This window comes from Parus major, chromosome 7 (assembly GCF_001522545.3).
Source record: "Parus major isolate Abel chromosome 7, Parus_major1.1, whole genome shotgun sequence".
Classification (NCBI taxonomy): domain Eukaryota; kingdom Metazoa; phylum Chordata; class Aves; order Passeriformes; family Paridae; genus Parus; species Parus major.
Genome location: NC_031776.1, coordinates 32,168,951 through 32,183,283, shown reverse-complemented (window position 1 = coordinate 32,183,283; position 14,333 = coordinate 32,168,951). Strand labels below are relative to the sequence as shown.

The following is a 14,333-nucleotide window of genomic DNA, read 5'->3' as shown; positions in this document are numbered from 1 at the left end:
TGCAAAAGTTGCCAATTATGGCCAAGAGGCACAAAACCAGCTTTTTGTTTGTTGTTTTTTTTCTGCAAACTAGCACAAATGTACCATTGTTTCACACAGAAACAGCAGGAAGACCTCTTCTCCAGGCCAGCTGGGAAAAGAAAGCCCACCAAGGCAGTCCTGTACAAACTTTTCCCTTCCTCAAAGTTCACTAGAAGAATTAATTTTCACCTCAGTTTATGCCTTCTATTTATTGATGAAAAGGAAATTCCATTTAAAATAATTCCTAGGACAGCATTTTCCAAGAAGACTTTGGAGGTCTTGGAATTAATTTTTATCTTTTTATAGAAGAGCTCAAAGGGACTGGAGAGGAGCCAGACTGCTCACTATGGTACCTGTTTCATCTGTGAATTACATGGTGAGTTCTGTCCATCCTCCACAAAGGCAACTGCATGTGAAACTGGTTTTGGATAGGATTCTTCCTAGAACTCACCATTTAGTTAGTCTCTAATCCAGACAGTCCTGGACTTTTGTTTTTGACTAATGAAGTCCTTCTCCTTAAAAAACTCTGTAATTGCTAGGCTTAAAGGCCTTTCCCTCAGTGTTAATGCACACGAGGAGGGGAGTGGCTCTTGCCCACCCCATTCTCCCAAAAGCAGAACACCCTGGGTCACATCTCACTCACCAGCCCCATCTCCTGTTGTCAGGCACTCTCTGGACTCCTCTCTCAGCTGAGCTGCCCTACAGCTCTGTCCTCCCTAAGGCTGGCCCTTCCAACCCTGCTCCTTCAAAAGAAAAAGGGGTGACACAAAACTTTACTCTGCCAAAAAGATACTTAGCATGGACATTTCAGTGGATTTTTGAGAAATTACTAATATTTTTATATGACATGATTAATGATAATATATGCCCACATTCCCAGCACTTCATATCTACATAAAACATTGTGCCATAATGAAGATAATTGAAAGTATGACTTCCATCAATATTTAATTAGCATTTGGTGCTAACTCATTATTTCGGTGCAATTAATTTGACATCTTGCTGTTTGGCCTGCACAGATTTCCTCCTAGAGGGTTGTTTTATTGGTGGGACACAAGTAACATAAGACACATGACACCTTCCCCAGGCATTCGAGGGGACTGTGAAATGTGGAGAACATGACTGACACTTTAATCTACTGCAGGATACAAAAGCACATTAAAGCTCACAACGTGCATGTGCATCCAGCTAAGGCATTTCTGCAATAGGGCAATATTCTGCTAAACCAACATTTTCAGAAAACAAACTGTACCATCATCACACCAGGCTCTTCCACGTGTCTCTGTTCAAATCCCTTTTCCAGGCTGCAGAAGGGTACACATGATGTCAGCACACAGCTCTGGGGACAAGCACCAAAGAAAGATTCTCTTTCCTTCCAAATTATTTCTGCAGTTCTTCCCAGGAGCAGTGAGAGTAGCTCTGCCCCCACCCACTCAGGAACAGGTTACTGAGCCCAGCACTCACAGCACAGCCAGAATCTCTCCCCTACTGTCACTTCCCCTACCCTCCCTACTCCCAGCAGCTGATACCTGGGGAGGGGACACAAAATAAATTCTGCAAGGTGCAAATGGGAAAGAATTCTTGGCTTACCATGTGAAAGGGACCCCAAGTCCTACCAGCCCAAATTCACTGGAAATAAAAGCACTCATCACCCTCTGCTTACTGATTATTTGATGAATCTTCTGTTCTGAATATTTGACAAAGATGTAAAAGAAACAAATGACAAAATATCAAACTGCAACTGCCCACTGCTCGCTCTACTCCCTGCTGGGGGGCCCTGGGGTGGGCAACACAAGCGCCCTCCTTCACCCCCAGCTTCACTATTTAATCCCAACTTGCAGAATATTTAATAAAGAGCTTTTGGCAGCCCCACACACGAGTGCCAGCTGTGGGCAGGTGAGCAGTGGTGCCTCGGCTCCACCCTCTGCCTCCTCCAGGGCAGCATTTCCCTCCCAGCTGTTCAAACCCTGGGGAGCTGCAGGAACAGAAGCCAATTCTCACCGGGTTTAGCCCTACAAGAAGCAAGTTAAGATTACAAAACTATGACAGCACTACTGATGGTTCTGAGGCAAGAATCTCTGCATACAGCTAAATAAAGCTTATTTTTATTACTGATGCTGTCCCAGTGGCACTGAACACTGCTGAGCCAGCCCCAGGTTTCATTCTTGCTTCTAAAGAATGAAGAAAAATATTCATTCCAGGAAAAACTTCTTTCCATCCTTGGTAATTCATGCAAAAACACAAACCAGGTTTAATGTTAAAGACAATCTCAGTGCAATAGCACCTTCCCCTACATATTTTTATTCAGGGGAATCAAGAATAAATATTTAGCTTGCTCTCTTCAAACAAGCAACAAGATTATGGATTCTTTTGACAGCACTGACAAAATAAATACAACTGTTCATAGTATGACTATGACCAAGAGTGTTGATGTAATTATTAATCAAAATGGGTGCAACTTCAAAATGCTCTTAGTTTTATACCACATGAGTATGCTCAAGAGCTGACTATTAAAAAAAAAAATTATTGGTCCTTTAAACATTCCTCCTTTAAAGTCATAAAATACCTGCACTTTTTATCTTTGTTTCTTTTTCTAGCTGCCCAGAATATTCCAATACCTTCTTGGAAAACTGCAGCCTCCTGCTGAGTGTGTACCTTGGTTACCAAATCAACACATTCTCAACACCCATACTAGTTTTTTTCAGGATAATTCTTCCATAAATCCAGTTTTTATACTCTGCTTAAATACTTCAATTACAATTTGTACAGAATATTCAGAGGTGAATCTCACTGGGGCACACTGCCCCAGTAAACACCACACATTTAACTGGGTGGCAAAACAACTAGAATGAAGTATTTATTGATTTAAAAAGTAGCTGAAACTGCCAACACTCCATTTCTTTGATGAAGTGTATCTAAAGAAAAAGGATTTTGAGAGCTACCCAAAGAGATGCTAATTTCAGACACACAGACCCCACCACTCTTGCAGGCTCCCAGAGCTGGGGCAGGTTTTGGGGTTGTTTTAATGAGTCAAATGCTGGACACCTGCAGAGCAGCACGGAAAGCCTGAGCTCCTATGCAGACAGAAAAACAGTGACTTTCAAAATCTCCTGCTACTGAATTTAAACACAAATTTTGTATTATTTCTTTGGATAAACCCCTCCATGTGTGCATGTCAGGGGTAAAACAGAATTAATTACAACATAAAGGAGGCATACAGAGACTCAAAACAAACAAACAAACCAAAACCAAGCTCTGAAGAGCAGATGCCCTCCAGGATTTACCCAGTTTTACCAGACTGAAGCTGTAAATCTTTCTCAAAGCTGATGCAGGATGAGTTGAGCTCCTTACAATAACTTTGTACCCCTACATTCCCTACCTATCCACTAAAGAGAAAACACCTTTACAGGAAAAATAGAAGACCTGGGTTATGCCCAAATTATTTATGTGGAAAGAGCATATTAAACTCCCTAATGCATCCATCTTATTCCCTTGTTCAACTGGAAATACAAAGCTGAAAATCTGAAAAACCCCAGCACCCTGAAGAAATAACAGACAAACCAGCCTCACCCACATACACAAATCTGTATTTTTTTAGAAACACTGGAGACTGAATATGCAAATTATAAGAATGTATTAATTATCATTAATCATTCCTTCACAAAGACTAGAACTAATTGGAGAAATAATTTGAGAAAATTGAAGTACATGACAGAAAGCATTAAGATTCATTAAGTTTCAATTCTCTGGTCTGTCAGCTTGTCAGAAGTAGATGCCTGCTATTCCAGCACTACTGGTAAAATACTGAGTATCTCCCTAATCTAGTACACAATTTAACCCCTTTTATAGCTTGTTCTGAGATTAACTACATCTGACACCACACATTTTTTGCTAGAAGGCACTGTCACAAGGAAATTTGCATCTCCATTTCTTTAAATCAGCAAAATTGAACTTGCTCAAATTTCACTATAAAGCATTTGCAGGTTCACTAGTTATTTTGTATTTATTTACATTTGAGAGGTGCCAGCACACATTCAAAAATCCCACCAAGAGACAAACAGCAAGGCATTTGAAGAAAAAGCTTCATTAAAAAAAAATCCAGCCTGCTCCATACCCACGCCTCAAATTCATCTTGACTGGAACAGCCAATAAATATGCAAATATTTTATGTCCTTCTATTCGTGGTTCTGCAATAATCCTCCTCATTTGAGTTGGTACAAACTCCTGGTTGAGCACAATGACCCCCAGTCCTGCTGTGAGGGAGGAATGAGGGTTTGGCAGGGTAAGAATTGCCTCGTGTGTCTGACAAGAGTAGCCCATCTGCAAGAGGGACAGGATGCACCATTTCATTGACATTCTTTCCCTCCATTTAAAAACATATGGTGTGGGCTTTACAAAGAGCACCACAGCTCTTAATCCTGGGATAGCACAAGTACCAGAGACAGGATTCAGTCTTTGCTGGAGGCAAACATTTCAGTAGCTAGTAGGTGGTTTGTTTTAAAGTTTCAATAAACACAGCTGGGTTAGAAAATTGTGTACATAATACATAAAGTTAATTTCAAAGCTTACAGAAAAGTCACCAACTTAAAAATGAAAAATATAAATAGTTTATGTGGCAATTAAGGTTAAAATAGGTCAGCCTGAAGTTAGGGTGAAATCTTAAAGCACAGAAGCTCCATTAGAATGTTTTTGCAATACGCTTCAGAATTTACCTTTTTTAACTGCAATGGCTCAGTCAACTGTGCAGGGAGAAACGTGGGAAGTCACAAACTGTAACTGCTTAAAATGCAGCACCAGTTGTCTCCATTCTGATCAGCAGCACCAAGTCTGACATGGTGTAATTTATTTTCTGCATGACTATCACTGCCAACGCATGAAACATGCATAAGTTGGGCAAAGCAGAGATTTCCACTCATTATACACGAACCCTTGATTGAAACACAGTACCTGCATGAAAATATCATTATGCTCCAAACTCTGCTAAGAATGCAAGACAAAAATGTTGGTGTCAGGTAATGTTTTCAAAGAAGGCCCTGCTCCCTGCCTGACAGGATGATGATCACCAGGTATTGCTGCAGCTCTGAGGCTCCTTCAAGAACACTTTAACCAAGAGCTCAAAGCACTCCTGGTGCCTTCTCTAGAAGCCAAGGCCATGGAAATTCTGAGGTGTTTTTTCTTCCTGAGTCTCAAAATAGCAAGTTTGTTTCTGTTCTCTGTACTCATGAGAAGCCCGATTTTACACTAAGAGCACCAACTTCACATCCTGTCCAAAATATAACTTATTGACACCCCCTGAAAAGCCATTCCAAAGCACTCAAGAATTCTCTCAGCTGAGCCTGGGTTTAGGTTTTTTTTTTCCCTTGGTGCAGTGCTTGTAATGGAAAAAGCAAGTCCTTTGCATCTCACATCTGAAATGCTTCACTCGACTCCTTTTATTTTTCCCAACTTTCTCTGAGAGTACAAAGAAGGAATCTTCAAAACTGACAACAAAAAACATATTCTTCTAGTGGAAGATTGCCAAGAAGTCTGCAGAAAAATAAACTGGTTAAGGCTAATTTTAAGTGGCAATTAATAGCATTTCCTCCATTAGCACACTATCACAATGTTAAGTGCAAAGTTATTTGTGTGCAATGGAAGCAGCTGCATCTTTAATCTAATTTACTTAATAAACGTGCCAAGTCAAATTTGTAGTGGAATGGGTAATAATCTACCTTGAATAGTAATTGTAACAAAAGCCATCTAAAACGCAAAACCATTAATACTATGAAGTTTGGAGTAGTGGCACAAAGACTCACTTTAATCAACTTTAATTTCTCACCTGACTGCTCAGGCTGCACTCAAATACTTCAACATCAAACCATCCTTTCAGCACAGGGCAGGACAGGCAATTCTGTACAGCAAGAGATGGGTTTTACTCTATCAGCCTCCACCACCCAGCTGAGGTTCAATATTTGAACTATCCCCTTTTAAAGAAAAGGCACATACAAAGGAATGGACCAATGCTGTAAAATACTTTCAGCAATATTCAACTAAAATGAGAAAAAGTTTTCTTCATGTGCTCAGTTTCCATACAAAAAACTGGAATTTGCTACAGAAGAAAGAAGGAAAAACAGGTGTTTTTTTAAAATCAATGCTCAGTGAATCAATTCTGAATAACAAAGAAAACTTTTTATGATGACAAGATAAACAACTGGGAGGAAAACCATCTTCAGAAAGGATAATATAGCCTTCTAAAAAAAGAAATAATGAAGTTTAATATTCTTTTTTTTTATCTGGAATTTGAAGTTCAGATCAGACATTTGGATTGCATAAATAATTCTGCTACCACTGGCAGTGGTAAGCAGTCCTGTTCCCCTCAGAGGTTACTAAACTGAGGGAATGTGAGTTATGCCATTGTTGATATAAGCCCCACGAGGAACCTTAGACTGGATCATTGTGGAGTCAATTAAGGGAAGCATGTTTTAAGCACACCTGGGAAATTTTGCATGTACCTACCCAGACACACACTTTTTTATAAAATAACTTACCCTGACATCATCATTTTCAGGAGTGCAGCATGCCCAAAGCCACGTGCACAGAGCAGTTTATCAGCAATCCCACAATCACTGCACAGTATTTATAACCATACTGAACCCCTGTGCTCCCCCTACAGATTCCTCTTACATACCACTTCTCCTGTAACAAATGCCAACAGCATTCCTGCTGGATGTGCTCATCAGCAGCCTCTGCTCTTTGGCAGGACAAAGGATGATGGTTTTTGATGGTGGGTGGAAGAGTAAAGCAGATTTCAAACCCACCAATCCCATCTTCGTTATCACAGCATGAACTCTTCTTCCCACCAGTCCTGACAGAGTCTGTGTAAAGGGAGACACTTCTCAGGTAGCCAAGTTAAGCTGTCCAGAGCTTTAAAGCATCAAAACAGAAAAATAACCAAGTTAATGGAGATCAGAGCAAGGCTGCAAGATGATCCTCCCCAAAAGAGGCTTACAAAAGCACAGCAGCATATTTGACACCAGACTGACAGTGCTGATAAAATACCTTTCTCAAAGCAAAGGTAGCCATTGGGAACAAATGCAAGTATAGACAACAAATAAAGACAGACACACTCTGTATAAGTAACAACTTTATTGTAACTTGATGTGCTGAAACGCAAAAATATTTTCAGCAACAAGGTACAAAAAGTATTTCACCATTAACATCAGCTGATAAAAAAAGGCTGGATGGTTTGATACGACTGTTTACATATCTGAATTCTCTTTACCATTTCCACCCCAAAACAGATCCAAGTCATTTCACTGGTTTAACTTCTAAAATAGGACTCATTGATCTTAAGCCTTCAAAAACCAGGTTACAAACACAGTGAAGTTCCTTGCAAAACACTTGAAATAGTGAATTCCCTTTACAAACATAGTCCATTTACTGTAAGCAGAAGCCACGATATGAGACTGAGTGTCTTGGCTAGCTAAGGAGCTAAGCTCTGCACTAAATAAGCTATTGACACCAGACAAAGAGGACAGGTAACATTCCATTTGTCAATTACAAAAAAAAAAAAAAAAAAAAAAAGAATAAATCAGTTAAGCTTAGGAATTTTAATCAACTGTAAAATTCAACAGAATTTGACAACATTTCAGGTAGCAGTACCTCACATTTGCAATTCACTGCCTTCTATGAAACACAGTTTCAAATACTGCACGCGGCTTTTATTCTCCCAAAGGAGAAGCCCTGCTGTGAGGATTTAAAAGGAACACAATCTCCATGTAGGTTTTCTACTGATCTCCTGTGCAAAGGTGAATTTTATACTAAATATTCAATGTTTAGAAAAACATCAGAACTAGAGTAACGTTGTGTCCGTGATTATCACGTTTTGACATACACTTATCTTGTAACAGCAAATATTATCACAATTTCACAAAAATATACCATTACTCAACTTGTATCTGTAATACTTATTTCACTTGTTTGTGTAGTTTGTACCTCAGTGAAATTGAATTTAGGAAGCAAGAATCAACATGCAACAGAGGTCAAATGTAACTTGAACTTTTCCATCTTGATTGTGTACCAGAGTATTCTTCTTCACCTTTAAAAATACGTTTTACAAAGACCTTGCACCCTGTTAAATCCCTTCATTGCAACAGTTTCTAAAAAGGCACAATGTGTTCATACTTCTGCATGCAGTAAATGGACTAGGAAATAAGGATTATTTATTGAAGCAACTTCCACCCAAAACATCTCCTTAGGAGAGGTTTGAATGGAAACAAACAAACAAAAAAAAAATATATATATATATAATACATAATAGCATTTTAACAGCAAATTGAGTCCTTATTTTTAGAAAGTCACCCTTGACAAAAACACCACACAGTCACACACACACACACGCACACACACACAGGACACATGCAGGGTTCTCCCCAGAAAAGCATGGAAGTGGTGGTTCACATCTATCTGAGAGAGTAGTGTTGGCAAGCCAAAACATGGCACCTTCATACGGCATTTTCCTAACCTGGAGGGAAAACTAGGAAAAACCCCCCAAGATTTCAGCCTGGAAAAACCTGACCATTGATTATGGGATCGTTCCTGATCTGCTGCACTTCCAACTGAGGCTTAAAGGGCAAGTTCTTGAGGTGTGGGGAATGAAACCGAGCTACTGAATCCAAAGGGGAAGGTTGTAATTACCAATGTCCCGTTCCAGTGAGAACGCTGCACGCAGGTAATCAAAGAGGTGAATAATTAGTGCACTCACTTAAGAATACAGCAACTGCTTTACCTTCTTCTCAAGATCTGAGAGAACTTGAAAACATAAATAAATAAAGTCCAACCTAAGCAGATGGATCAGCAGAGGGCTCTTTCCTGTTAGTGTAACACACAGCTCACACTGCCTGGCTCCAGGAGGGGACACTCTATGATGCAGATGACAGCACAGTGTCTGACATTTTTTTGGTACAAAGTGTGCTATTAGGCTTTAATAAAAAAATGCCTAGAAATCCTTAAGCTTTCCATCTGATTACTGTAAGTTGTTACAGAAGAACAGGCTGACCTGGGCAATCATTACAGCATTAAATATTCAAGTCACTTTGCACGTGAGCGCCGTGAGTTTTACAGTGATGAGGATGAGGAGCTGTAGTCCCAACACATTACACAGTGCAGCAAAAACATCACAATTTTGGAATAAACACATTCACCTCCTGTTGTGGAGAATGCTTATAAGACCTTATCTTAGATAAACATTTAAAAATGGATAAATCCCTGTAAATATGAAATTTGATACCTTGTCAATTATTTAAATTTCCAATTTTACACTTTAGCCACCATAAAGATTTTATAGGCTAAGAAAAAAATTCATGTTTAGAGGTTTTAATCTACAAAATTGGACTGGGAGTTTTTTTTTCCAATTTACCTTTGTAAGCAGTTTACTAGATGCCAAAGTATAAAATTATATATTCTTTCCTCTAAAAATTTAATTCAGAGCAAGTCAGATGAATGTCAATGAAATGAGGATGGAGAAACAATCTGAAATTCTTCCTCTCTCCTCCCTGCACGACTTTTTTTTTAATAGGCAAATTCAAACCCTTATGGAAAGACACTTATAAATTAGCTGAGATCTCCTCCCATTCCCCACTGCAAAACCCAAGTCTTCCCCCCCGAAAAAAAAGAGAAATACAGCATATTATCACTATTACAGTAAACTCAATGCAATAACTCAGGGAACATTTAGAGTGTGCACTACTGCAGACTTTTCCTCCCAATTGTAAACAAAGCTATCAAACACTGAGGATGTTGATATTAAAGCTAAGGTTCATATAATAAAGAACTGGCCCGTGACAAGCAGTTTACAAATGTTTCATCCTTTTCACATTATGCAGAATTTCAATACCATCCACAATGCTAGTACAATAACTGAAATGCAAGACTGAGCAAGTCTCTGCTTGCAGATACCATCTGACATTTCAGGGAAATACTCCTCGATGTGTGCACAGCCTCCCCAGGTGTTTGTGGGAGCCATGCACGTACGTCAAGATGGGAAAAATCCCCTCAAAGTTTTTACCATTCACATGCCTTTTTCAAATAAGTGAAAATATTTTGTTACTTAAATATGAAAGCTCGCAATAGCCACCTTCAATTGGGTCTTAAAAAGACATGCCTTTCTTTTCTAACAAAACTAAATCCCATGTGGCTGTGGGCATCTTAAAATGTATCTAAAAAGTTAAGCCACAATTACCTGTACCTCATTAATTCATCAAAAGCAAAATATATATGTACCACACAACATACAAAAGTTACACATTAAAAGTGCATATTCAGAATCCATTTGGCCCATTTCCTCAATTTACATTTGGTCATTCTATGCATCCTTGACTTTTCTATGCAACCATACACTGGGATATATTTATTCCATATACAACACTATTCCTTTTCACAATGAACTCTTTCACCTCTCGTTCAGTTCTGCATTAAATGTAAACTAATGATGGACCATTAAGAAACACAAGCAAAAGGTTTATTCTGTGTTTCTTTTCACCGCTTGGACAGCTTTGACACACACACAATAAGCATTACAAACTGTAATGAAAATACATTTTTGGGCCAAACCATTGCATATTTGCCCCCACAATGAAAAATAAATTATGTTCAAAGCAGTATATTGCCATAAATAGCCTGTAGGCATTTGCTGAAGGTAAACAGGCTCTCCCTATATTTAGCACTTGCCTAGGGTACATGATGTGCCTCTGGTTCAAGTGCTTTTGAAGAGAGGCCAGTCAAAACCTTCCAGTTAGCACAGGACCAAACTATAATCTTTTTCTTTTCTCTTCTGAAAATAATGGAAGATCCCTTTCAAAAATTAATCTTCAGTTATCAGCTTTACTGCATTATGGAGCTAGTGCAATCCTGCAGAGCCTAGTCAAAAAGACAAGGCACATTAAAAAATAATAATAAAAAAATCAAGATATATTAGACTATATGGACTAGAGAGTCATTGAAGATAATTTAAGGCCTTTCAGTGAATTAGAGTAATCAGTCTAATTTAAAGCTGAGGATTAAACCATAAATTATCCATCTGAAAAGCAAACAATAGGCTTTTTCAGCTTCTGTTCTGTGGACAAGGATAACAAAAACTCTTGTTATGGTTTGTGAAAACACCTCTGGACAAGGAGGAGTGGAGTCAGTCCAATTTCTCTAGAGTTCATGGAAGATTTCAGGACTGTTTTAGCCGCTTGCGTGGAATGCCAAACTGTGGACACTGTGCAGACGCCAGAGCGCGAAAGGCCTCGGCTACTAAGTGAGGGTGGGAGTGGATCATGGACTTCCAGCCTGCAGTTTCCATTATGTCTGTTGCTTGGCTGAAAACAGAAGCATTAACAAGAGTCACACAATTTTACAAACCAAATGCACAGTGGAGAAGAGCAGGCAAGGCAGAAGTGCTGCAGAAGGGCAGTCAAATATTGTGGAGCGGACTGGGGATGCCAGTGAGGGTGCCAACAGAGAGAAGCAGCAATTTGCAATTTGGGTACAGAAATATAATCAGATTTGGGACAAAAGGTACTTGTTCTGCCCTACACAGTACCAGCCAGACCTCAGCTAGAGAACTGTGTCAAAATAACCACCTTGAAATTGTTCAGGAGAAACAATAAAGAGGAAAACTAGAAGAAAATGAGGTCTAGTGCAGAGATTAAAAGCAAGGGAAGACACAATAATCTCATTACATAAAAGGGCATGCTCAATTTGGGGAGAGAGAAGGATGACAAGATGAATCAGCTGAAACTGCAGCAAAAACGATGTAGTTCATCTCCTAGAAAGAGCCATGAAGGCAGATTAGCTGGCTGGCTCCAGACCCCTTGACTGGGAGTCTGCAGTCTCAGTACCAGTGGAGAATACTGAGAATATTCACTCTTTTTTCAGTGCAGATGATGGGCAACATTCAAAATAGCTTTCAATGGCCACTGCTGATTTTTAACTAACACAAAAGCAGCAACAGATTTCACCAAATATCACATTGACACCCAGGAGATTAAAAAACAATATATTTACTCTATGTATGTATTTACTTTTGGGTGAAATAATATAGAAAAAAAGCAGAAAATTCACTTTGCACATGAAGAATATTATATTGGTTGTGTTGCGTGTCATACTGACACAGAATAAATTTGTAATTTGGAACTAATATGGGTCAGTCCCAGGTTCCCATTGCTGTGCATTTTTAAAAGCCTTTCATGAGCACCCTCACACTGTTTCAGTAACATTATCAAGCAGGAAGTGATCGGCTGACCTCTACACCACATGATCTCTAAAACACCTTTGGCAGATTTCTAATGCAAGTCTTTCATCTGCTGCTGCAAGGTAGTGAAGGTAAGGGCCTTGAGAAACAATACCAAAGTTCAGATTCCTCAGTGCCTAGAGTCAGTAAATTAAGCCAGGCCCTCTCATATTATTTCCCTGAATTACTGTAGATGTTTTAGCTGAAGCAAAGATGACCAGCATGTTAACTAGCAAACATTCAAGACACAAGTCAGCTCAGGGACTTCCAAATCATTTGAGAAGAAATACATCAAGTAGTTACATAGTTAGGATACTGACTTATCTCTATTACTGGAATTTTACTATTTACCTTTCACCACCCACTTCTTTTCCACATCATGCTCGATCATTATGCCTGTGGAGCCTTTTTTTTTTTCAAGGAGAAACAATAATTTAAACTAAGTGGTACAACACAGCCTTTAAGTTCTCTGGAGATTCTGATGGTAAGAAATAAGTGCTCTCCTGCCCTTACACTGTTTGAACCTACCACCAGCTATTCTGCAGCTGGCTGTCTTCCACTCCGTGATTCACTTGAGCTGCTGCAATCAGTGCCAGAGCCTGAGCCACACAGTCTCAACCTATTTCCAGTGTAGGCAGGAGCCCTTAGAGTCAGAGGGACCTGACTGACGAGTTGTGTGGCCTCCAGAGCACTTGTGCTGGCATGTGGGAAGATGCACAAACCCATCCCCAAAGGCAAGACAGCAACTGCCCTCCTTTCTGTGGAGCTACTGCAGGCTCAGACTGACCCAAGCAAGTCTCAAAACCACACTGGGGTTATCACTCCTCCAGGCACAAACCTGGGTACTCATGGGAATGGTTTTCTCTATAAAGGCTGCTTCCATCATCTCACAGCACTCTGCCCCTGGGAGAGGGCATGAAAACCTGCTATTGTTAGGATCTCACACCGGAGAGCAGGTAACATTGCCTGTCATTTAAAGGGGGAGTCACAATCAGAACTGGGGTAGCATCTGCTGAATCCTACTTTACTTACAGTCAGTGACAGGCCTCAGTAGTGTGGAAATGAAGCAACAGTTCTTAAGATCTGCAGTCTACTTAGCAGTGTTTGTACAGAACATCGTGGGGCAGGGAAACTTACTTGCTATTCCAGTTTTTCCCATCTTTACACCCAAGTTGTCTAAGAACACTGCACCTGCAAGAGAGAAGTGTGCTAATATTGCAAAAGTACACCAAGTATAAAGAGAAATATATTTAGAGTCTCATAAGTAATACTTGCCTGTTAATAAAGTCTATTGCTTGTGCTTTTAGCTGTTCAGCGCTGTGCAAATCTGCGAGGATAAGAATGTCAGCAACATTTTCTACCGAGAGGTTACTACAGAGTGCCTCCTCACACATCACCTTCAGCCGTTCCAGTGCATACTGGAGAGAGAGAAAAACTGCACTAATCATTCCTCAAACTCATTCCTTCTCTCCTCATCTCTACACTTCTTAAGAAACTTCCAGCCAGGCTTGGTGCCACCCAAGCTAAACATCAAACTGCTTCCCCACAGGTACTGCACAGCACAATGTGCTGCATGAACACTTCTCAAAGGTAACACAGCCATTACTTGACACAAACTACTTAAAGACCTTGCTGACAAAGTTTTTATCATAACAACAAAAAATAATTCATTCAGAAGTTTGCATTTCACTTCAGCTTGGTGAGGAGGAAGAGCAAGGAACCAAATCAGCACTGAACAGGTTCACATCTCTAAGGGGCAAGAACTGATACAATAAATACATTGATTTAAACAAATTTAAGATTAGCCCAAACCCATCTCTGAATTTCCTTATTTCCCTCATACCTTTGATACAGCCTACAAGAAATTTGATGGAAAATAACTGCATTCCCATATTACATTCTGCATGAATAAACTGTGCTTCTTTTTTGAAGGATGTCACAGTCTGAACAGGTTTTATTTTTATTTTCTGGTATTGCAGACAATCATATAACTCTACCTTATAACAGTCTCTACATTTATCAAATATGCCCTGAATCAAGGCCAGCATTCAAAAAAAAA

General features: G+C 39.6%; 1 protein-coding gene across 2 annotated transcripts in view; it reads right to left on the bottom strand.

Moving 5' to 3' along the window:
* Nucleotides 1-7,131: 7,131 nt before the first annotated feature.
* The window catches only part of SPOPL (speckle type BTB/POZ protein like), a 33,324-nt gene continuing 26,122 nt past the window's right edge, over nt 7,132-14,333 (bottom strand). Inside the window, exons 9-11 of one of the 2 annotated variants that reach the window (XR_001522854.3) lie at nt 13,550-13,692; nt 13,307-13,465; nt 7,132-11,360 (exon numbers count right to left, since the gene is read on the bottom strand). Coding sequence is in view for 1 of the 2 variants with exons in the window: in XM_015634994.3 (XP_015490480.1) it covers nt 11,216-11,360; nt 13,412-13,465; nt 13,550-13,692 (342 nt within the window). In the remaining variant the exon portion in view is untranslated. The remainder of the gene's footprint in view (nt 11,361-13,306; nt 13,466-13,549; nt 13,693-14,333) is intronic. The other variant, XM_015634994.3, reaches the window with a different exon arrangement.